Source organism: Sylvia atricapilla, chromosome 1 (genome assembly GCF_009819655.1).
Source record: "Sylvia atricapilla isolate bSylAtr1 chromosome 1, bSylAtr1.pri, whole genome shotgun sequence".
In the NCBI taxonomy this organism is placed as follows: domain Eukaryota; kingdom Metazoa; phylum Chordata; class Aves; order Passeriformes; family Sylviidae; genus Sylvia; species Sylvia atricapilla.
Genome location: NC_089140.1, coordinates 138,838,857 through 138,864,236, shown reverse-complemented (window position 1 = coordinate 138,864,236; position 25,380 = coordinate 138,838,857). Strand labels below are relative to the sequence as shown.

The 25,380-nt window shown below is 39.8% G+C and overlaps 1 protein-coding gene across 2 annotated transcripts; it reads right to left on the bottom strand.

The window, feature by feature from the left end:
* Positions 1-451: 451 nt before the first annotated feature.
* MED30 (mediator complex subunit 30) lies at positions 452-16,120 on the bottom strand. Of its 2 annotated transcripts, XM_066335092.1 has the most exons (4): positions 15,907-16,095; positions 14,942-15,100; positions 11,756-11,866; positions 452-706 (listed from the first exon to the last, which is right to left on the bottom strand). In XM_066335092.1, exons 1-4 carry the CDS (start codon positions 16,078-16,080, stop codon positions 611-613), a joined length of 540 nt encoding a protein of 179 aa, XP_066191189.1. In that variant the 5' UTR covers positions 16,081-16,095; the 3' UTR covers positions 452-610. The 2 variants fall into 2 exon arrangements, with proteins under 2 accessions (XP_066191189.1, XP_066191195.1); XM_066335098.1 differs by lacking the exon at positions 14,942-15,100 and having other exon boundaries at positions 15,907-16,120.
* Between the last annotated feature and the right edge of the window lie 9,260 nt (positions 16,121-25,380).

The following is a 25,380-nucleotide window of genomic DNA, read 5'->3' as shown; positions in this document are numbered from 1 at the left end:
GTCCTGGTGAGTGGCAAGTTGAACATGAGTCAGCAGTGCCCTGGCAGCCAGGAGGGCCAACCCTGTCCTGGGGGCATCAGGCTCAGCATTGCCAGCCAGGCAAAGGAGGGGATTGTCCTGCTCTGCTCTGCACTGCAGATAATATATAAAATACTGCAGACTGAACTGTAGTATCTGATTGCTGATTTCAGCCCCCTAGCTTACTGAAGCAACTTTCCTGTCTTGCAACTCTTCCTCTTGGGAAAGGCTATTTGCACTGTAGAATTGCATAAAAACGTATGGTTTAATATTTTTTATTGTATTATAAAGAAAATCCAGAAACACTTTATTTATAAAACCCCCAATCTGCATAGCAATCGAAACTACTACTGTAAATTGCCAAGGCTGTACAGCAGAATCACACAAGTAAAACGTACAGGATGAATCTTCTATAAAAATGAACCCAATACCATTTACATTACTGGAAAATGACCCACAATTTTAATCTTGAAGACTTTTCGAACATTACTGAAACATAATTGTGGAAAAAGCATGTTACTTCTTAGAAGGAAGTGAAGTATATCCAAACAGATTTGTATCTTCTTCAGTTACAAAGTCTGATTTTCTTTGTTCAGTTTCTCATTGCCAACATGGCATTTATGTCCCAAATAAGATTTCGTAACTGATCCATGATCTGCTTCAGCTGCTGATTTTTCTGTTTCAGTTTCTGTGGGAAGAGTTTATTAGAAGTTTTTTTGTGATTAGTTCAAATAGCACACTCAAAAATGCAACAAAAGTTACAGTGTTATTGAAATGCTATATGAATATTTTTCTCAGTTGTCAGTGAGCACTATTAGTGGGATAATACACTTTTAAAGCACATTCTAAAAATACAAGAAAGCCTCAAAAGTTAAGGACCATTTCTAGAGGGGGAATACTGTTTCATTTCACAGCAGCCTTTTATCAGAACACCTGACACCTTCAAAAGCTGAAGGCTTGCAGGGATAAGTCCTCACTTTGAAAAGTCTAAAAGAGAGCATCCTAAGATGGAAGAAAGAATTTGGGGAGCAGGTAAGTTTATGTGAATATGTGTTTTATAAATTTGGTTTAGAGAAAAATGAGGCATTAACAGTACAAGTTTGAACAAAGCACATGGTATAGGTGAAACAAGCTTTTGCAACTCTTCTGTGATGTAGGTCAACTGTGATGCGTTAAGAGTCCTGTCTTGAAAAAAGGTTTTCCCAAGCATGCTGAGTTCTTTAAAATTATATACTTGTTTTTGCAAATTGCAGAAGTATTTGGAGGAACAGGAGAACAAACTAGCTTTTATCTGGTTGCATAGCCAAAACTTAAAAATTTTGTCTCTACAGAAGAAAGATCAGGGTATCAAGACATCACACAATTTCCCTAACCTTTCATGTTTCACAATAATATTCATATTTATTGTCTCATTTATTAATTTTCCTGCTCAAATCAAAGCTGTAGAGAAGTTAGGCTGCTGTCAACAGTACACAGTTTGTCCTTCGTTTCATTCTGATTTGATGTCAGCCTTCCGACATTAGAGATCAAACTACTTATTCATTAGGGAAGTCTGGAGTTCCAAGTAAAATGAAAGCACAGGAAAGACTTGCTTCCATCAAAACAGCACAGAACATTTCAGGTTTGATGTAACTTTGTTATTTGCACTACACAAAAAACAATACATGAAAAGCATGACTCAAATCAGTAATACAACTGAAGTTACTTGAACAGGGAGAAAATTAAGCAATATCCTGAAAATTAGTTTCCTGATTTTTGATGCTGTCAACACAACAGTATTTTTAAATTGCCTCCTGGTCAGCTGGGAAAGAAGTCCAGAGAAAAAGAAAGGAAGTCAATTCACTTCAGACCTGTAAAAAGAGTCTGAAGTAATATGGTAATTAAGCTTAGATTGCGTGGGGAACATAGTAAGGGAAATACTCCTGAATACAGACTTCTGTGGGACACTGGAAGAGACAACACTTAGATCTAGACTCCCAAGAATGATACAAAAACATATGTAGGATAGTTCATGTGCACTAACATGGAATTCCTAACCAAGCATCTGACTAAAGGCTAAAAAGTGGTTTAAAGGTAAATCTGTGCATTTATCTAATGCTTCTTTCTTTTCCATCTGCTGATCCAAGACTTCTCAACATACAGCAGAGATTCAGCTCCTAACTAAAGACAAGAGACAAAGCTAAGAAGCATGTAGTTACCACAGCACTGAAATGACAGAATTGCAAGGGTCTTCCTACCAAAGGTCATACATACAAGATCTTGATGCTTGAGAAAGCACAAGAGGGAAGAAATAAACAAGCATGTTCCTGCCTGTGGTATTTTTAAACATAATTCTGTTTGCCATCCTCAACACTCAGCCCCAGAGAAATCAGCGACCATTACATCCAAATTACTAGTTCAATGCAAGCTGTAACTTCCTCATACTGAGACCACGTCATTTCAAGGTATTTCAAAATCCTCATCAATGGAAATGAAGGCTGAATAGTTGGTGATGGCAAAGTCACAGACAGAAGTAAGAACCACTGACCTCTGAGCAGACTGTTTTATCTCTCCATCCATGTCTAACTGTACTGTTAAACACTGTTACTCACATGAACTTTGTGTAAGTTATGCATGAAAGACTCACTCTCTAATACTGTTTTCCTTTCTTGTGAAATTATTATTACACTAAAAATTGTTTGATATTTATTTGATGCTAGACAGGGGAACCTTCCGACTGGATTTCATTTGTTTTCAAAGCATCTGTAAGGACAAGAAGTATAAATTTCTTTATTTATCTGAAGATAATTTTAGATCCTCATCTTTAGTGAAGAGCTAATTTCTTAGCTCTTCTACTTTTTCTGGAGCCAGAAAAAAAACATCTAAGATGAAGCACCATCCCTGGGTTGCTAGGCTGTTGAAAGAATAAAAAGAGGAGAAAAAAATTCACTTCAGAGAGCTCAGTCTCCTAATTGAAATGCATACACTGATCTTTGTTACTGATCTTTGACAGGCAGCGGTCCACAGCACAAAGTACTACATAATTAATATGTTCTGCACCACTGGAAGTGCTGGCCTCTGCTTAAGACTTTGCTGAGCCAGTAAGAACACCTCAACTCAAGTCTAACCTTGAAAAGATAGGTAAAATGGCCTTCTTGGGAAATGGGCGAAATCTTTAAGCAGCTTCTGCAGCAGTGACAGATTTTCATTTGAACAGATTGCTTGCAAGTTGTTTCCCACTCTTTCCTCCTTCTGTTGAAATGACTTAGTTGAACTCTAGACTGCTTCTCAGGATTAACAAGATTTTGTATGAAACAAGAAAAAGTACTTCATCCTACATAGATGCTACAGCTTCTGACTTTATCTCTTTCAAGATAGCACAGGGAAATTCTATGAGGCAGTTTATAATGAGTACAAGAGACCCAAATTCAAATTACCTCTGTCAGGCCTACTTCTGTTAGTCCCTCTTTGTCAGAGAAGTGATCTGACTGAAAACTTACCCAAGGGGGTCTTCTTTTGTGATATTAATTTTCAGTGGGGCCGACTTTGACTTGCAAGTATTATGGCCATTGTGATGGAGTTGGAAAGACTGCACCTTCCAGTAACCAACGAGTCCTTAGTTGGCTTAGGTCAGGTAGGTGATTCATGAAAACATTTACTGAAGCACAAAACCCACTTAAATGAATCAAAGTGGGAGAATGCTAACATACATCCAGAAAATGAAAAGGAAGAAAAGCTGCCATAAGGAATCCACCAGGTTTCATACAGATTTGAATTTAGTAGGACACAGTAATTTCAACTTTGACTGAAACAAATTTTTTACCAGAAGCCATTCTTGCTTCACTTGCATTTCATTAGAAATCAGTGCTGCTAGACCACAACTTACAATCAGAGATGTATCAGAACCCTCCTTTGCACAGTGCTCTTATCTCTCTCCTTATTATAAGTTTATGTATCCTTGAAATTTTATAACTAAAACATCACTGTGAGTCATTATACTGCACTCAATCTATTTGCTAGAAATCCCTTCTTCAGGCAAAGAAAACAATGTAAACCTGTGGAAGAGTAAGATCATATTCCAAGTGGTGCTTGGAAAAAACATCAACGGTAGTTTTCTAAGTTGTACAGGTTCTTCTTCTGTTTAAGGAAAAAAACAAGCAAAGATCTGTTTCCATCTTGAAAATCTTATATTGAAGACCATTCTCCTGAATGCTGTGTCACCTGTGGTTTTTACCTGCTCTGTTCAAGATCTACAACAGTACAGGCCAGCAGGATGTCTCAGTGTAACATTAAATATTAATAACCATAGTACCTTTACTTACATGAATCTTAGCAAAATTTAAAAAAATTATGTGTACTTTGTTGATTAAGACACTACTACAGAGAACTTGCTTCATGTTCTTTCCCAGGAGTACAGAAGCATGGAACAGTCTCTGTTGGAAGGGACCTTTAAAGGTCACCTAGTCCAACCCTGCAATGAGCAGGGACATCTTCAAAGAAATCAGGTTGCTCAGAGCCTGGTCCAGCCTGACTTTGAATGTTCCCAGAGATGGGGCATCTACCACCTCTCAGGACAAGTGTTTTATCACTCTCAGCCTAAAAAATGTCTTCCTTATATTTCATCTAAATTGGCCTTCTTTTAGTTTAAAGCCATTGCCCCTTACCTGATCACAACAGGCCTTGCTAAAAAGTTTGTTCCCATCTTTCTTATAAAACTCCCTCTGAGTACTGAAAGGCTGTAGTAAGATCTCCTTGGTGTCTTTTCTCCTTCAGACTGAACAGCCTCAACTCTCAGCCTTTCCTCACAGAAGTGTTCCATCCTGCTGATAATTTTTGTAGCCCTCCTCTGAACCCTTCCAACACGTCCATGTCTTTCCTGTGCTGAGGAGCCTGGAAGTGGACATAATACTCATGTTACTCCTTCTGACCACTGAACTGCTATGGGAAGTGATTCTAGAAAGCCTCACAAAGGTGACGGTGGCCTCTGTGTAAGGTAAGTCAAGCCCAAGAAATTTCTACAGAAACATGATGTTTGTAATAGGAAGGTGACATTTATACTGTTCTTTTTTAAAATGAATCCTTCAAAATGAAATCTCTGAAGTATGAAGGTGGAAAAACCTGCTCTTTTCTTTTTTCCTTTGGTAGTCAAGAGACTATTAAAATGTTATATGCATATACCATATGTTATATGCATATAGTTGGAAAAAAATATGATGGAAAAAGTGTCCTCAATACTTTGCTCAAACTCTCTTAAAGCTGCCAAGTGGTGTCTTAACTTACAGCTGCTCAACTGATACCAAGACTCATTTTCCATCACAATAAATTAATTTATCAATCTATTTATATGGGGTTTTTTCCCAAAGGGATAAAAAATATTCCTCACTAATACAGTAACTGTTGTACAACTAAACATTATGACACTCACTGTCCAGTATCTACAGCTTTTCCTGATGTCATCCACAAGCATTGACTGTTCTACACTTAGCAGAAATGAGAGACTGAGTTTTCTGCCTTGCACCTCATCTGACAGCTGAAAGGGAAGCTGCTCCTTCTGCATGTGTAACCTGTGTTCCTGAAACAGAAGCATCAGTGACAGCCTGTGCCCTGCTGCAAGCTCAATACTTTTCACCTGCTGACCCAGACAGGATTGTATTTATCCACTGATCTGTTGTTCTGAGAGGAATAAGGACCTTCATTCAAATAGATGGATGTTTGCTTCATACCAATTATTTATCATTCAACAATGAGGTCCAAGGTCTTATTTACTGAATACCATCTAAGCTCTGTAGCTTGTAATGGAATTATTCATTCCCCAAGGAGCTTCTCCACCACACTTCTCAGTGTTACATCCCCATTCTTAATATGAAAATCCCACAGATCTATGATCCTCAGTTACAGATGGCAAACTCAGTCACACGAACACTACACATAAAACTGCAGTGCTGCCAACTTTGTCCAAAGACATTTAAGATTCATGTTCATCTCTCAACTTTGTATTTTAACAGCTTCCCACATATTCAAAGCTACCATGAGCCATAAGGGGAAGAATGAAAAACTACCACAGATAATTTGTGGCAAAGAAAAAAAATTCAGCTCCCAAGAGCTGCTTTAGTTAATTACTCACTACACACGATAAATCCTTCCTTCTCATTCCCAAATTCCCTGCTTACTCAATAGTCTAATGCCAGTTATGCAATACACAAACCAGGATTTTTATAATCTTATTTACTACAATACTGATTCAATCTAAATAGTGCCTAGTCTGCCACAAAAGCAGAACAGCTCAAAGAACTCCTCCAGAATAGAAAGTGGGAAGGCAGGAAGGGGAACCAAATGTGATAATACATTAAAGGTTGCATAATACACATCTATATGAGGACAAAAGAGGACAATTGGGATTTTACAGGCAACTTTATGCTCACTTTTTCCTAACCTTTTTCAACTTTGCAAGTGTGACATGGTTTTGATACAGGATGCAATGTGAAAAATTTTGTGTGCAACATTTCTTACAAAACTGAAAAGGAAATAATTAATTATCTGGAATAAAAATGCATCTCAGTGCTGAGAAAGCTGGTTTATGACATAACAAGACCACTCTACCTAACTTTCTATTGGAGAGGGGGATATGCTCCTGACGAAAAAGGAAACATTTTAACTAATTTGCAAGAAAGACAAGGTGGGGGGATCCAGAAAACTACAGGCTACTCAGCCTAACTCCTGACTCCAGAAAGACTGTGCAGCAAATCCTTCTGTAAGTCATATCCAGACACATAAAGATGAGGTAACTGGGAAAAGTCATACTGGATTTCCTAAAGATGCCTTGTTGTGCTGACCAACATGATAGCCTTCTACTGAGAAATGACTGGCTGCATGGCAAGGGGAGAGCAGGAAATTTTCTTCACTTTCATGAAGTGAAATCATTCATTAGTCAGGCTTTTGACACCTATCCAAATTTGCCTTTGAGCAAATTGGAGAGATGTGTTTTGGATAGGTGAATTACTGGGTTGATGGAAAACTGGCTGGACTATCGAATTCTAAATGCTGGGATCATCAGTATTAAGACCAAGTGCTAGTTGGTCACCACTGAAGTTTCTCAGGATTGATACTAAGGTGAATACTCTTAATAGTCTCATTATTGACTAATCCACACTTATGACCTAACCACAATATCAAAATTATCAAATTGGTGGACAATGCCAAACTGGGGAAAGTGAAAAATATTCTCAGTGGTGGGATGTTGGATTCGGAGGTACCCCAACAGGTGGGAAAGGCAGGCCAACACCTATCTCAGGAACTTTACTAAAAGCAACATCCTACATCTGCACACAGAATAAATTCATACAACAGCACAGGCAGAGGGCTGACAGAATAGAAATGAAATTTGCAGAAAAGGATCAGAGGTCCTTTTTGATACTTTCTAACAAGTGTAACCTGAGTTATCAGCAGATCTTTTTTGCAACATGGAAGACAAACTGCACTTGGCCCCTATATTAGCAAGGCTGTACCTCTCAGGGTCAGGTGAGTACCTCTGATACTCTCCTCTGTTTGGTCCAGGAGAATGACTGTCCAGTTTGGGGATCAATACAAAGCTCTATCACACTGGATAATGCCTAGTGGAAGGCCACCACGATTAAAGCTGTGTTTGTAAAACCTCAAGCAGAGAAGGCCGTAGGGCAGGAGCACAGTGCTGTCTTCAGCCACCTAATGAAGCTCACAGAAAAGACAAAGTCAGACCCTTCTTGAGTACACACAGCAAAAGGATGAGGGGCAGTGAATATACAACTTATGACAAAGAAAATTCCAATGTAACATTAGGAAAATTTTCACAGTAGAAGTCAACCCTTAAGAAGGGTCCAGAAAAGACAGAATTTCAATCATTACAGATATTTGAAATGCTGGTGCATGGACATGAGCTGGAGCACCTGGATCTAACTTTGCTGGATGACCCTGTCTTGGGCTGGGGGCTGAACCAGATAATCTCTAGACGTCCCACTGAGCCTAAATTCCTCCGATTCTACCATTGCAGAGAGTGAGTTTGGGTACTCCAGTCTCCAGTACAGATTAATCTGCCCAGAAGGTGTCCCAGTAACAAATTCCTCCCCTCTTGCCAAAGCGTTCCTTGGTGCACACTCGTATTTTGGGTGAAAAAGGACTCTACACATATAAAATCAATTAAAATACACGCAAATAGTGTGAAAGGTATTTTAAAAGGAATTTAGGTTTTCTACATAGTCCTAAGCAGCATCAGCTGCAAGGCACAATGTTTGTGCTATTGAAAAAAGCCCAGAGCTAAATTTGTTACAGCTTAACTTAAAAGTCTGTCATGAAGATTGTCTTTTTCTCTCTCAGCAAGATCACTGCTAAATACTTAACAAACATTAGTTAGAAACATCAAATATGATTGTTTTCTAAAGAGCCACCTGGAATATCCAAATGCTATTTTGCTTTGTTTTGACACAAATACTTACACTACTAATTATGTGATGGTTTTCCTAAGTGCTTTATTCAAACCAGACCTACAGCACAAATGAAACCTAAGCTGTACTTGCTCCACTTCTAAAAGTGAGCAGTAAAGAAAACCATCGCTAGGGCAGCAAAACAGACTAAACCATCCTCAATTTTTGCTATGGTATTTCTGTTTCAAGTCCTGTCAAATGTACTACAAGACCACAGACTGAAGGTGAGCCTGACATCTTGAAAATAATACTGATGATTCTATACTTAAAAGGTAAAAAACTTAATAGACAGAACATTAAACACTTGAAAAACATAAACAGAAGAGAGGAAATCTTGGTAACATCTTCCACTTCTGCAAATAGATCAATTTCAATGAAAACTGGATCAAGATGTGTACTAGAAGACCAATTCAAATATTAAACAGATTCTGGAACAGTAATTTATTCCAAAAGAAAGTTAACCACCTCAACAATTTAGAAGCCCAGAAAGCATACACAGATAAAAACCAATCAGCTACATTTTTGGGAACTGCAGGAGAGAATTGTTTAAGACAAGAGATAGAGGTAGTCAGTGCTCAAGAAATGGTTTGTTTTGTACTAATGGTCCAAGCTTCTTATTGTTGGCAAAACTCCCTTGTGTTAGAAAGCTTAGTAGGTTTTATTTACATCTACAGTTGCTAATTATTTCTGAATTGGTAGGACAGAAATTCGTTGCCTTGTAAACTAATCTATATTTTAAATTAACAGACACGTACTCACATAGCCAAGGTCAGCACATTCAACTTTCTGACCTAAAAGGTAATTCTGATACAGCAGAATAACTAAGTAAGACCAAAAGGTGTCACAGTAAACCAACAGTTTACTGCAGATTTTAGGAACTCTGATACATCAACAGGCTCTCCTGGCCCATGATGGGATGTCTGAGTACAGGAACCACCTGATGCTCTGCTCCTCCTCCACGAGGATGCTCCCTTCTTGGACACCTGCAGTAGCAAAGCAAAGCTGCTATTTTTCAAGTCAGTGGTTCATACAATGAGGGCATTTTTGTGTGAGAATATATGATCCACAAGGTTTATAAGAGCTACTACTAGTTTTAGCAGAGCTCCACACTGTGGGGCAGTTAGTGTCTTTGATATACATCCCAGAGCCACTAAAGAAATCACTGGCTGGGATAGCACAGCAAAAAGAGCAAAATTAAGAGATCCATGGCATATCTAAGAACTAATTCAAATATTACAATAGTGTCAAAGTCTTAGGTTATTGCAATAGTGATTTTTTGGTACCTACAACATTCAAGACTGAAAAAATAATGCCTATCACAGCAAATAGGATTAGGTGAGAAAAGGACAAGGAGCTGAAGGAAGAAAAGATTGGGTCAAGAATATAAAAAGCTTCTTTAATTATCATGTTGGTTTCCCTGTGACAGTATTTTCATCAACATTTTGTATTACTGAAATTTTCCTAAAATTAATTACAAATTGAGTTGGAGGTGGACATTACACTAGAGAGGACTGAAAAGCTGTCAGGTATGCCAGCTAAGAACCTGAGCAAGCCCTCCTTGAACCCAGAAGCTGGTGCTGGAAATTACACCAATTATCTGATTGTAATGATTTTTCTTTGCAAAAAAAAAAAAAGAATACATATTTCCAGTCAAAAAAGCATTTCCTAGTCTGTAATGTATTAAAAATTGAATGTTGAAAATGGTAGTAGATGTGCTTTTACAACTGAAGAGAGACAAAAGAAAAAAACAATGAACTTTCAAAGAACAAGAAGTTTAACTTTCTTTTGCTGCAGTTACTAAGTATTTGTCCACAAGAATACTAGAGAAAGTTCAACTATCTTGTGAAGACTTACTGTGGGAAATCTGGAAATTAGGTCTAGGCATTTAAGTATAAATACAGGATTTCAGCCTACATTTATGTGAAGATTTCAATGCATTCTTAATTACCAGTTTGCTACCAATGGTCCTGTAGCACCATCAACCTTTTTAAGGTTCAGAACTCTTCATAAAAATTTATGAAATTATTTTCACAAGATCACACCAAGGAGGTTTAAAACGATATTAACATAAAAGTACAACAACAAGGGCAAAACCATGTCATAGAACTATTAAAACCACCACAAATATGGACACTTAAGCTTATTAATACTTAAAGATTGTAAATAAATGTGCATAAATTCACATACAACATTACATACAATATAATATATACAGTGCTGCTACATCAGCACTGAAGAGAAAGATTACAACAAGGAGAGCTGACAACTGCATTTCTCTAAATTCACGTAGTCCTCATTTTCTCCTGTACAATACACATGCATTTTTCTAAATAAATGGCTTATGAAAAATTCAATACATCATGATTGTGGAAGACAAATTAAAACATAGGAAGTATTTTTAAAGCTGAAAATCCATCAATTACTCATTCCATAAATAAAATTCTTATTCATTTATTTCTTTTGTTCTGTTATTTTTGTAGATTGCAACTCCTTTTTACTGAGCACTTGCAGATATTACAGCTATAGAAATATTTACTTAATCCTATCTTTGTACTTTACAGATTGAAGAAACAATGTTCAAAATTGTGGTCTGGTAAAACTGTGTATTTTTAATCTCCATATTACATTAGTTTTTACTATAGAATAATTATTTTTAGATTTGAATCCCTCTTCAGTCATTGTACCCAGTTGCACAATGAGACTCAAACTGAAAATTTAACGTTTTAACTCATTTTACATTTAAAATTCATAACACTTATTCTTTCTGAATGTGCCAAGATTAAATAAATGTTCCCCTTTACAAAAGGAACAGTCTTCCTCCAACTGTCAAAATACAGAAGGTAGCCCTGAAAATTCTTTATCAACTTTACCAACTCACGTAATTGTAATAATGTTTACACATCTGGTGTTCAATATATCACTTACCTTACCTAAGGTAAGTTCTGAAGATAAATAAGTTCAACAAGCACCTTAGTTCAGTTTGTACTCTTAATATCTAGTGGGTTACACATAAACATAACACATTGTATTCATAAGAATATATGTCTGCTTTAAAAGAGAAACAAGTTAAAATTGTTAGGAAACTTAAACAACTTAAACAACTCTATTGCCAGACGTACAGCTAAAAAATAGTTGTTTAACTAAAAGGTCAATACTGAAATATTTATAAATAAATATTATCTATCTCCAGTTTTGATGGCAGTCATCACATGTTCTGTATTTACAGCAATCTAGAAATTTAGGCCTTGTAATGTGAAAATTACATTTCTCAGTTTATGCAAATTAATTTCAACTTTTGTTACCTTATTTACTTCCATGATTTCCCTTCTCTCTTCACTAGCAAAACGAAGCTGACTTGCAGCACCACGATCATCATGCTTGGAACCATCTTCTTCAACATATGGAATAAGTTGCTGTGAAGACAAGAAACATCAGCTTTAGAGAAAAAAAAAAAAAAAGGAACAAAGAAAAAAAAATTAAAAATCAAATCCAGGGAATATCTACGATACTACCATTTTCTCCAGGTTCTAACTTCCCAAGAAAAAGTGGAGAGAAACCTGTTTTGTCACCTCAAACCTAAAGGCCCTGCAATGACCTCAGTTGGTTCTCCAGGAAAACAATGTGCTTCAAAAAGACACAATCCCACACATTACCAAATCTAGACCAAAAAAATTTTGTAACTGCAGGCAGAAGCCAGTCTTTCTGTTTTAAGATGTTTATCATAGACAATCCTTGTAGTTTTGAATTCTGCAGATTGGGATTCTACAATTTACTATTCCACACTAAGAAATAAAATCACAAACATGAAGTTATTTATCATTATGATAAAGGATTTTAGTGATACACTGAACACAAATATGACTGGCTTTACATCAGTAAAGCTACCTGGTGAATACCCTAGTTATGACTTGCTATTTTAATGAGCATCTGTTTGGCTACTGTTAAGACCAGGACCACAGTTACCTAAAATGAGTTTTTATGTAAGAATTTCTCACCATGATCTCCTCAGACAAACAGAATCATAGTTTGGTTTAGGCTAGAAAAGACCATAGTGCACCGTCTTTTTTTGTAAGCTTCGACAATGCCAAAATTCCTTGATGCAAAATTTCTAAATGAATACTACAAAATGCTTCCTTCCTAAAGAATAAGTCAAAAAGAAACATCATAGATACAAAACAAATACTTGCTTCTGTGTCAGAACACTCCCAAGGTACTAACATTTTCTTAAAGGATAATACATCCACCAAGTCCATAGCCTGACATTGCTTCTTCTGTCCTGAACTGTACAAAATTACATACACACTACAGACAAATGGAAGACTAATATTGACAAAAGTGAGCAAGACATAAGTTTAAAAGCCTGAGAGCAAGTTGCTCATCAAGTGCATATTAACTTCTTACTTAGGTTGGGGTGTAATACCACAAAACATTCGGTGCCTTCAGCACTGATGGAAAACTTACTTTGATTTAGCCCACTAAAAATTCGATTTTCTTCTAAACAAAAAATTTTGCTGCCATTCTTAATAAGCTTAGCAAAATGGACAAAAGCTACCACACTAAACTCTGTCGTGAAAAAGTACTAAATGCTGACCACTTACTACATTTGCAGACCATAAAGAACACGTAGTGGGGGCTGCTATATGCTCTTGGAAAAAACTCTCTCTAATGGAAAAATAAAGTAGCACTCAAAGGAGAACACTTTCTTCAAAAACCTCCCTACCTTTCAGAAAGCTGATAGAAAAACAAAACAAAACAAAAAAAAGCAAAAAAAAAAACAACCACACCAATCCTACAAAGAAAAGCAGAACTATACCTAATACACAATAGAAGCAGGAAATTTAATCTTTTTAGGCAGGTCTGCTTCACTTGCTATGTTGTTTAACAGAAAGTTAATAATACCTATTACACATCAGTACACATTAACAAAAAGTATTAAAACATTTCTATCAATAATAACGGAATAAACAATACTAGCAGATATGGTCTTCTCTTGACTGTGCAAAAAAAAAGTGTTTTGTTGATATTCTGTAGAGACATGGTTAGAATATTGGCCATTAAATAATACAGTTGAGACTATTACTGAACTACTGGAAGAAGAATTAAAGAAAAATTAATCCAGTGGAATGGTGTGCCACTGTCACTAATCAATAAAAACATGAGGAGGCAGGCATCTACTAAGTTCAGAGAGGAAAAGACTAGAAAATTTTTTTTTTAAAAATACCCCAACCATCAAGCAAAAACTCTGCTGTGACTAAGTTATCAGTGAACCCTTGCATTAGAAAAGCCTGAAGTGGCTTCTTATTTTCTCTATGGAGATTCCTTCCCATCCTGATAACAGGAAAAAAATATAAAAAGTTACAGAAAAAAACCAACCCAACCCCATATCATTCCATTGATATGGGAAAAAAAGACACATGTAAAGCTTTTAAAGAGGATACAAGTATTTGGTTATTGCACACAAGTATTCGATAATTTCAGCACACTGTGAAAATAGGTTTTATTTTCTTAAATGGGAAAATTATTCCCTTGCTTGCTGTCAGGTTTCCAGATACATTTCTCTGAAACCCTTGTCAAAAGTCAGCAACTGTTAACTGAAATAGCAGTGTAGAATTGACTTAATGGACTTCTTCATTTCTTTACTTCTATTCAGTTAAGAGACTCGCACTTCAAATATAATGCCTACATGACTGAAATTCAATGGACAATCAAAAGTCTGTTAATAAAGTTGCCTCAGAATCCAGAGGTCAGTAATTAAAAAACTTCAAAGTTCTGCTTAATACAGAGCAAGAGCAACTCAAATTGTAACAAAACCCAGGGTTTAAGAGTATTAGTAGAAATCAGAAACAACCTATGAGGAAGATGATATTTAAGATTTTAGGAATAACAGCGGTATTACTAGGAAAAACTTTGGCCAATCCTCCTCCTTGGAAGTTTTATGTTGTAACTTTTACATCACCAGTGCACATTTAGGTTTGGTTCATACTGGCCAGCAGGTTAGGAATAGCTGAGGGAAATAAGGAGGCACAAACTATTGGCCAGAGAAAGTAAATGATACTTATTACTCAGGAGCCAGGTTGAAAGTGAGAGCTTGAAGCAGGCTTTTCCCCACTTTTTCCCATTTCCTGTAAAAAGTTTACCCCGATCCTCTTTTTTTTTCCTAGGGGAAACAAATTGGCAAAGGTACCAAGAAGCCAGAGGAAAAAAAGTAAAGTTTTAAATTAAGTTTGCTTTCACAGAATCACAGAATCAATTAGGCTGGAAAAGACCTCTGAGATCAAGACCAACTTATGACAGAACACCGTGTCAACTAGACACTATGACTCACAATCTTTCAACAAGCTCTAATTAATAAACAGAATTCAGTTCACTGAATAATTCCAGTATCATTAAAAGTTGTTATGAATCTCCTGCAATTGAGGAAGATGGATGGTTTGCTACCCAGAGTGGTTATTCTGATTTGCAATTTATACATAAATAAAGATACTTACTTCTATAGGAACAGGATCGAGCCCAGCACAGTTTTCATTACATTTGTCATAGACTAATCTCAGTTTCCTGAAGAGTATTGATAGCTGGCGGAGATGTTCCTGCAGCTTTGCCAGTCTGTCTTGATATGTTGCAGTATGATAAGTAACACCATTTGGTAACTTAGAGAACCAAAACATTAAAAATATTACAGCAAAGTTTCTGTCACATGAAATAAAGATATCAGACAGGTTTTTGTATATTTTAAAATAAGACAATCACACTTTCCTCATAGCAATCACAGAAATTTTTATTTTCTTTACTAGCAAAATTACGTATTTTATGTGCTCAATCACTGCTGTCAAACACCCTCATATATTCTATGCATTGGTCACTGTCAATCCCTCTGACTTTTCAGTGAGTGTTTTCCCAATGCTTAAAAATGATGCCGTTATGACTGGGGTTGAGATACAAAATCTCATGACAATAAAGGAGTGGGAGTGATTATTTATCTTGTACTCACCACAGAGAAAACACAAGAGAAGTTTGTATGTTTTCTCAGTAAGTAGACACAAACAAGGATTATGTTGTTTTTCCTAACAAAAAAAAGTTTTAGGGGGAAAATGTTTACAGAAAAAGATCAATGAAAAATCCTCTAAATTTACTCCTTATATGTTAACATAAACAGAGAAACATAACTGACATGTGAATAGGCTTCATTATACATAAAAGAAAACACAGCTACTAAGCGTAAGGTTTTTTTATTGTGGGGGCAATGACAATTCAGCATTTCTGAATTTCACTTAATGTACAGGACTAAACAAATATATTAACAGTGGTACTCACTTCATCAACCAATCCTCCTTTTCAGAGCAGTCTGATCAAGTTTTCTTAACGTCCTAAGACACCTCCTGAGTCTATATATACTGGCAGTCGCTGATAAAAGCATGGCAAGTTGACTGTATAAAAATAAATACTTGTTTCTCACCTGCATGTTCCTCAGTAACTGGAAGATTTCCATGGTTCGAAACACGATGTCCTGCACGGTCTCCTGGCCGATGCGGCAGAGGGAAGCCGTGTTCACCTCCCGGGCAGCCTGAGCCTGCGTCCCGGAGAAAGCGCCCGGCGGCATCCCCGCCCCGGCCAGAGGGGGTGTCGACATCTCCTGCCGATGGCCGAACACTCTAGGGCGAGCTGCACGGAGAAGTGACGACGGAACGACTAAATACTTGTTTGACGCTATCCCAGCAAACTTCTATGGCTATCCCGCTCCTTTTCCTCATACGTGGCTCTGTCCAACAGATGAGGTCGGCTCAGCGCAGCGCCCCTCGGTCGGGACACCGCTCCCGGCCCCGCCGCAGCTCTGCCGGGCGGTGGGACTGGGGGTACCCCTCACACACCTCCCTGCCCTCACCGCGGTCACTGGGCGCGCCCCTGCCCCGACCCGTCCCAAGGGAAACACGACAGGTTCTCGCCCAGCTCCAGCAGGCAGAATCGCAGTCCCGGACTCCGGGACCGGTACCTGCCCCACCACTCCTCTCTCCGCTGACCCACCCGCTCCCGGGGCGAAGCGGTGCCCCGGCCCCGCAGCCTCCCAGACCCCGCGCTCCCGCCCGGCCCCGGCCCCGCTCCGCGCTGCGGCCCCCGGACGCGCCGGCCCCGCGGAGCCCGCGGGCCTGGCCGCACTCACGGGGCCCGCCACACTCACGGGACCCGCCACACCCACGGGGCACCCACGGGACCCGCCACACCCACGGGGCACTCACGGGACCCGCCACACCCACGGGGCACCCACGGGGCACCCACGGGGCACCCACGGGGCACCCACGGGGCACTCACGGGACCCGCCACACCCACGGGGCACTCACGGGGCACTCACGGGACCCGCCACACCCACGGGGCACCCACGGGGCACCCACGGGGCACTCACGGGGCACCCACGGGACCCGCCACACGCACGGGGCACTCACGGGGCACCCACGGGACCCGCCACACTGACGGGGCACCCACGGGGCACTCACGGGGCACTCACGGGGCACCCACGGGACCCGCCACACGCACGGGGCACCCACGGGGCACTCACGGGACCCGCCACACTGACGGGGCCCCGGCCACGCGCGGGCGGAAGCACTTCCCGGCGCCCGGCGCCGTCACAGCCGGCGGGGCGGGAGCGGCGGGCGGGGCCGGGCTTTGGGGCCGCCCCTGTACAGCCGCTCTCCGCTGGGCGTCTCGCTCGGCGTCCGGGCGTTTTCGTGGCTTGCTGAGGCCGGTGCGGGTTTGCGGGCAGGTCAGCCAGCATGCGGGCTCTTGAGGTTGAAAAGTTTGGTCAGAATCCGCGGGCATATTCACGCATTCCCACCACCGCTCTGGCAGATCATAGAACCATTGAACAGTTTGGGTTGAAAGTGACCTTAAAGATCATTTAATTCCAGCCCCCCCTGCCACGGGCAGGGACACCTTCCACTAGACCAGGTTGCTCAGAGCTCCATCCAGCCTGGCCTTGAACACTGACAGGGATGGGGCAGCCTCAGCTTCTGGAGGCAACCTGGTTCCAGTGTACCACCACCCTCACAGTAAAGGATTTCTTCCTAACACTTAAACCTACAGTTTTTTCAGCCTGAAGCCATTCACTTTCTTATCACTATAGCTCAGGATGAAGAGTCCCTCTCCACCTTCCCTGTAGGCCCCTTCACACACTGGAAGGCTGCTATGCGGTCTCTCCTCTAAGCTGAACAGCCCCAACTCTCTCAGCCTTTGTAGGAGAGATGCTCTAGTCCCAGTCACACTGATAAATGGCTGATTATCTGTTTTGTGGGATAAGTGTGTATTGTCAGTATACACCTTAAATCCTTTGCTAATTTTATAGCTTTATGGGTGTACTGCTATTCCTTCCTGCGTAGATATATTATTGCTACTACAGAAAGGCCTTAACACTTGATCTTCCTTGGTCACAAGGTCACAGAGTCACGGTATTTGCATGGATATAAAACTGCTCTGAGTGCTTGTACCACACTAATACAATTGAGGCATTTTTGAAGGACAGACAAGGTGTCCTATGTGAGGGAGAGGGAACACCTCAAAAAGAAACCAGGCAGGTTCTGTGAGGCCTGGCAGATATGAGCTGTTTCTACAGTAGCTGATGCTTGCTGTCTGCCTAAAAAAAAAACAAACAAAAAAAAAAAACAAAAACAAAAAAAAAAAAAAAAAAAAAAAAAAAAAACAAAACAAAACAAAAAAACCCACAAAACTCTTCATGTGCAAAGATCAATAAGTACCAAAGTTTCTCTGTGTTTTCCAGTTGACATCATATCTAGGACTCTAGTTGAGTGATTGTGGCAGTAAGTGTCTAAATAGGCAGAGGAGGACATTTATATACCTGCAACTTCTAATGAATTCTTAGTACAGTGAAGGTAGTTGTGCTGTATTAAAACGAATGTTACAGATGATCTTTTGTATTAAATGTTTTGCATTTGTAATGCTGTAAAAATAAATCAGAAGTTTGATGTGTGGTATACACAGCCTTTGTTAAAGAAAGACGAAAGCAGTCAAGGAACATTCAAGAACAGAACCATATAAACTTACTGTCAGAGGCATTTTCTTCTTAAAACATTTTTTACCTCACAGTCTGCTGAGGGGAAAGTGAATCCCCTGTCCTAAACATGAACTTTTCACTGCCTGACTAAGTTCTCCCTAGCAGTCTGCTTTACTCAAGGTGCAATGGAAATAACTATATTTTAGCAAAGATCTTAGCATAAAGGATACAAAAGTGGTTTCTTAAGCAGAGAGGAAAACATAGTTTATAAAAATAAAAGGAGGATATTTTCAGAAAGCAAAAGAACATCCCATGGTGTCTAGCTAGACAATGCTTGGAAAGAGCAGCCTCTGGAGAACTTTGAAAGGCTTTTTTAAAAGCCTTTTGAAGTTCTCCAGGGAATGTTTGCTTCTCATTTGACTGTACACTAAGAAAATAATACAAGAACTGTTCAAGTGTTGAGCAAAAAGGATAATGTTTTCATATTCTGATTGTGTGCTCAAGAGCTCTGTTCACAATGCTCAACTCATTGCCTCAAATCCAATGCATTAGAGTAATGAGGGATTCAGACCACCTACTGTTCAGGGCTGCCACACAGACTCCATGTACAGTCGTATCCTGCAGTATGGGGCTGCCATATACAGTAGGCAGTTGAAATACAGAGCCAAGTCTGCATGTGGAGAGTGCTGGAGGATGTTGCTAGGAGGCCTAATATTCTTCATTGCCAGTCTGTGCAACTGTCTGGATCTGGAATATAATTCCCAGACAAAGGAATCTTCTTTTAGATAAGAATGTTTTCCTGGTCGAAAGAGATAAAGATGAATTTGCTTTTAAAAGCGATCTATTAAATAACTACTCTCTTACTTCAATTTGGGCCAAGTACTTTCATCTGGAAGGTGTCCAAATCAGAGATCATCTTTCACATCCATTTCAGTTTCTGTGGCATCAGTTCAAACCAGTGTCTTAGGATTCTGTGGCCTTTGTTTTTGGGTTGTAGAGAAGCTACCAAAAACCTAACAAAGAGCCTATGTCTGCATGTAGTATTCTAGTCCAATCAACTTTAAGCTAAATTTGAAATTAGGACTCTTTAAAAAGTAACTACTTCAGTGGTTATAATTTTCACCATAATGATGGCTTATGTTTTTTTTTTTTAAATTTGCATTGTTCTCACTCATATACCCTGAGCAACTCCAAAGATGGCTTTGCTGTGCTCTGTAAGGAGAGTAAAAATCCTCAGAAGTGAGGGAAGATGATAATTGTTGCTTTTGTTCAAATAATTTTCTCTAAATCGGTTGATATGCTTTCAAGCCAGTATGAATCATTCTGTTTAAAAATAAAAACTCCAATAAAGAAGAGTTTACTCCCTCACATGTCTCCTCACACTATTCCTTAAGCAGTAGTGCTTTGTTACTGCTCTGAAGGTGACAGGTGGGCTTAGGGGAAATGTGTTAACCACTGAAGGACTTTTCATTCTCCACCCTGCCCCATTCAGAGTTCACGTGTTCATTCAAGGAGAAATAATGGGACTTTATGGAACCTTTGCCAACAATAAACAGACACAGCAGAGTTTCACTGTTACTAAGATGTGGTAGATAACAGTATGGTACATAACTTTTAGTATGTGGCCAACACTTAAGTTAGGTGGAGTTTAATTCAGCAGAGATTATATTTATAGAGCAGAGGAAACAGTTAATGGCTGTGATTAGGTGAGGAGGACTGGGTGCTTGGGGAGTGGTTTTGTGTTACTGGGAGAGTTTTGCAATGGTGTTTTCCACATCCGGGCAGGTATTTTCATGAATTATGAAAACATCCATTTAAAGGGAAGCAGGGCCATCTGTGGTAGTGCTGTATAAGATGGGAGAAATTAGACAGGACCAGAGCCCAAAGCGTCAGAGCAGAGAGCAATACTCCATGCCCTTGCTTGGTAGGCAGTGAACACAGCTGTTTTGTGGACCAAGAGGAAGCTGGAGTTGAGCAGTGAAGACTTCTCTGCCTTTACAGGTTTCTCTTGGACAGCCTTTTGGTGCTGCAGGTGATAAAATGAGAGCAAGGAGAGCAAGATGGAAGGGCCTCAGCCTTGCTGCTTGCCTCTTGCTTCTGTCATTTGTGTATCCATAAATAAACTTGTCTGTATGTTATATGTGTTTATGGCACAGTCTGCTGGGGTGCAGAGAGGCAGGGTCATGCCTACTGGGTTTCATACAGATAGTAACCAACTTCAGTGATTTGCCACGGCCCAGCCTTGGAATGTTCACAGAGTGGTCAGAAAAAAATGATCAGGAAACTACCAATTTCAAAATGGTGTGCTGGGGTGGCTACCAGGTGCCCACCACATCACTCCACCACCACACTCCCTCCCTCTCCTTCTTCAGCAGTACAGGGGGAGAAAATAGGATGAAAGCTCGTGGGTTGAGATCTGCCTGTGGAAGCACAGTCCTCCTGCAGACTGATCCAAATGGCACAGTTGGGACTCACATTGCCTAAACAAGCCAGGGTCAGTGTGGGTCTTACTATAATTGCCATGTGGGTTTACTATTTCCCATAGGATAAAACCAAGAATTAACAGAATATGGGGAAGTCAGGTGCAGCGTGATAGTCCAGCCTACATGTGGGGTGTTTAAAACATGATGAGACTTTTTGGTTCTCACTGTGCAGTGGGTCCCACGCATAATTTCTTGATCTCGACAGGCATTTTATATCATCAGTTCTCTACTTCTCAGAAGTTTCCTTCTTGACATTCAGCTCAGGAATGTTGCCCTTGGCCCATTTCATATTCCTTTAAACACCAAAGAATTAGTTTTGTAGTCAGTTGTTTCTGGCATGAAGATTGTTATCCTTGCACATGTTTTATTTGATGGGCTGTTATGCCCGGCAGCTGGTACTCTCCCTGTAAATGTGACAGAAGAAAAAGGAGTAGCAGGACTTATTCCAGGTATCAAAATGCAGAAATATCATCCTGATAAGTTTTCTGCTTTTGCTGTTGCTCAGTTGCTTGTCTCCAAAGAGACATCTGGAAGTCTCAGCATAATCCTGACATTGTGACTTCAGACCCAAACCCAGAAGCAGATGTATCATGTCTCCTTTGGTCTCTCACTCCCCAGCACCTCTTCTGCAGCCTTCAGTTGTATTGGTACTCCAAATGCTGACACTGAAAATTACATAAACAGAACAGTACCAAGTTTCCCTCCTTGCCCCAAAATAGCTGTGGGCAATCTGTGTCTTCTTGTACTGGGCTTTCAGACACTTCCACTGGTTCTATTTTTCCTGAGGAAATAATGCCATATGGGACTAGCTGTTTGGAAGAAGAGGCATTCCAAATCGAAGTTTATATGAACTCTGTGTCTTCATCAGCCAAATGTGCATTTCTGATGCCTGTGGATAAATTTTCAGCATGTTTGTTTGATGACTTCTCTTGGGGCTTGCTGGAAAATGGCTTGGAAATGGAACATTTGCAAAGAAGCGGATGCTGGCAAAAGAAAGCATTACAATGAGATGTAAAATATGTGCACTGTCATTTATACAGGCAACTAGCTTCTGGAAAACTTGACCTCTGGCCAGCAGAGGACAGAAACATATCCAAAGAGACCACTGAAGCAGTGACTGGTACCCAGTGGGATAGAGATGGAGGGACTAATTATATTTTCACAGCTGTTACACCAATGCTGAAAGTATGTTGGTGACAAATGACTTTTTGGTGGACTTCACAGTAGTTAATACAGGAGAAAAAGCTAGTCTGCCCTGTGGTTTGACTGCTTATGTGCTATTAGCATTATAATCAGGAGTGCAAGGGTGGTTTTTCCCTTCAGGCAGGGAAGTATGCAGTTGCCAGTATGCAGTTTCCCATTGTTGCTCCACAGTTGGAGGCATAGTTCTCATTAAGGTGTTGACAGATGATATTCTTGTGACTCACTGCATAGTAGGATAGATAGAGAGGTCCTGTGTTTGTTTCCTTCCTAAAACATGTCCTAGTATGTGAGGGGATCCTTGCTGTGCTCTGTGGTACATGGCTTTTTGTCTTAGACCCTGAAAGGTACAGCAGCCCAGGGTTTCTCTCTTCATCTGCCTCTACTGATGTTTTATTTCTCTCTCTGACTGTAAACCTCTAGCAGTAGGTGAAAACTTTCTCTGTGATTTTACAGAAACAAACCCACCTTACCCACTGTCATTTGGAGCACTGAGCACCCATCAGCTGATTGCAAAGAACATTTGTATTCTCAAATACAAATGAGTCTTGTAAGGCTCATTTTTGTTTCTTATGGCACAAGATGTTTTCTTTCACCTTAACTTCCTTCTTATGAGAAAAATTGTGCTTTATTCAGTGTCCATCAAGCTAGATTCTCTAGCCTCATTTCTTATTCACAGGTTCCACAACGCTTTCTGCATGTGAATCAGATATTGCATGTAAACATGGATGGCATGTAAAATAGGTATTAACAAGATCAATTGTTCTGGTGCTATAAATCTGGTCCTGGGGATTTTTGTATTCTGGCCAGTAGCTCCCCTATGTGTGAGACCATTCATGGACTCATTCTGTGTCCTTTTCTACCTCACTGGACATTCATGCACATAATCTATTTGTCCCAAGATACATTTTGCTCTTCTTGTTTTCTTAGTATATTTAGAATGATTTAAACAAACACAGACATACATTATGTGATTGTGTGAAATGCATTATGGTAGCACCAGAGGACTTTAGGTAAGAGTATAACCTCATTCTGCTGTGTGAGCACAGAAGAAAACAGTCCTTTGTCCTCCATGATTTATGAATCAGAGATTGTATATTCACAGCAAAGAAGTAGATAGATTAAAAAATTATCTAATAGTTCCTGGATAAGGAGGTTGGAGTGTCCTAATTTACCATGAAAGTCATCAACAGTGTAGACGGCAATGCAGAAAAAATTATAAAGGCATGAAAGATGTATAGTGCAGGTCGTGTCCACAAAAGCCATCATCACTCGATGTAAGTCAAATGCCACTTGTGTCTTCCCAGTGATATAAGATTATGTGAAATAGGGAATGGAATAATAGATAGGAAAAAAGCATAGCTGGAGGCAGATGTTTGAACACAAATCATCCTTCTAGGCTGATGCATTATTACGGAGTTCCTGGATTGACTCACTGACATTATTTATGCAAAACTTCTGGCCACATTCCCTCTGTGCCATATTACAAGCAATATATTACAGAATGGAGGATATCTTCTATTTCCCCAGAGTTTTCCATCCTGTTCCTATATAACCTTCCAGATGTATATCACAATTACTAGAAGCAGTATATTTCTCATTATAATCTGAATCTATGTACAACATCTGGACATTTTTACTGACCACATTCCCATCTAGCGTGGGCTTGGATGATGGCAAAACTCATCATCTTACTGGATCTGTACTAATTGCACATTAGCTTTTAGACTTTTTTCTTGAATATCATGTATCCTAATTTTATTACGGCATGCTGGAAAGTTTTTTGTAGCTTGTAGGGTATGGTATGTTGTGAAGCAGATGTTCAATAGACTCTATATGGCTGCAACTGTACTAATAATTAAATCCTCATCAGGCTGTTCTCTGGGTGCAAGGCCAGTTGGCGTTGAACAGTCTATATGAATAATATTTGACTCCATTAAACTTTGGAAAAGTGGAGCAACACACAGACTGCCTACTGGAAAGGATTGCTGTCTCCTGGTACCTCCCAGATGGTTGGTGGTAGAGTGCTACTGATCAGGGTAGTTTAGTTTTCTTTTTGCAATGCAATCTTACCAGTGTGTACACCATAACAAATGCATTTTTAAATTTGCTTTAAAGACCAGTAACTTTGAAATGCAAAATGGGATGGAGGAAAAGTAAGCTACTAAAGAAGAAACTTCCCAATCTTGTAATCCATTTGATTTTTAATATGATAATGGACTTTGGTGAACTTGTTTGTTTTTTTAATTGTTATAGGGGTTTTTTAAACGTGAAATCTGACACAAACAAGTGCTTTCTCCATGAACTTTGTGAAGTGAGTGAGAAGTCTGGTGCTATTTCAGTTTCACAAGTTTGCCTGTATCTGGAGCAAGGCTTTTCCTGGAATGAAGATGATAATTAGCGATCTGAGATCTAAGTGTGTTCTGAGGTTACAACTCAAAAAGGCTTATTAGCAGAGTGAACATACTGTCAGATGCCATGTGACAGCATGAGGATCTCCAAACATGGAAATGCTTGGAGAATTTAGAGAATTCCTGCTTTGGATAGCTTACTTCCAGTCATCTGTAAGCAGAGGCTCAACCATAGCTAGTAGCAATACTTTTACTGAGAATAATGTTAACAAGAGGAAGAAAGGAGTGTCAACCCCACAGAGTTCACGTATCAGTCTCTGCTGCTGTGTCAGGCTGTTACAGATGAGAAGTAGAGTGATGTTCCTTGAAAGGAGCTCCCAGACTTGCCAGGTAATGGTGCTTTGACAGACACAGCAGAGGAGCTGCCTCAAACCGAAGAAAACTCTCATGGCTGCATCTGTCCTTACAGATATGTGGAAAGCAAGAGTGCAGGCAGACAAACTGTAAGGGTAGAGAGGCAGAATACATTAAAATTACATGGTGCTGTAGTAAAGGATTCTGAGAAAATCCAACTGTTTTAAAACAATGCAATGAATTGTCAAAGAAAAGGAGAAACAGAAAAGCACAACTCTCCTCTCATGTAAAGCCTTACTGTTGAATTCTTCAAATGAGTCTTCAGCTCCTCTGCAGAACTCCCTGAAATCTTGCTGCATTAGCAGGTGGCATGACATGGTTTTTATTCGCACTTGCAGTGCTGACAAATCACCTTGGCTTCATCACTGTATACTGTGACTGTTGCAGCAGGGTGCTACCCTCCTGTGCCTCCTTCATCAAACTGAAAACAACCATTATGGGGCTCTTCAGCTGCAGTTACCGGCTTCCTGTAATATGGGGAA

Excerpts from the sequence above, each read along its gene's own strand:
- MED30 (XM_066335092.1), bottom strand. The coding sequence starts at position 16,080 with ATGTCGACACCCCCTCTGGCCGGGGCGGGGATGCCGCCGGGCGCTTTC. Across the intron at positions 15,101-15,906 it reads AGTTACTGAGGAACATGCAG|TTACCAAATGGTGTTACTTA; the intron begins GTGAGAAACAAG and ends TGGTTCTCTAAG. Across the intron at positions 11,867-14,941 it reads TCGATCCTGTTCCTATAGAA|CAACTTATTCCATATGTTGA; the intron begins GTAAGTATCTTT and ends TTGTCTTCACAG.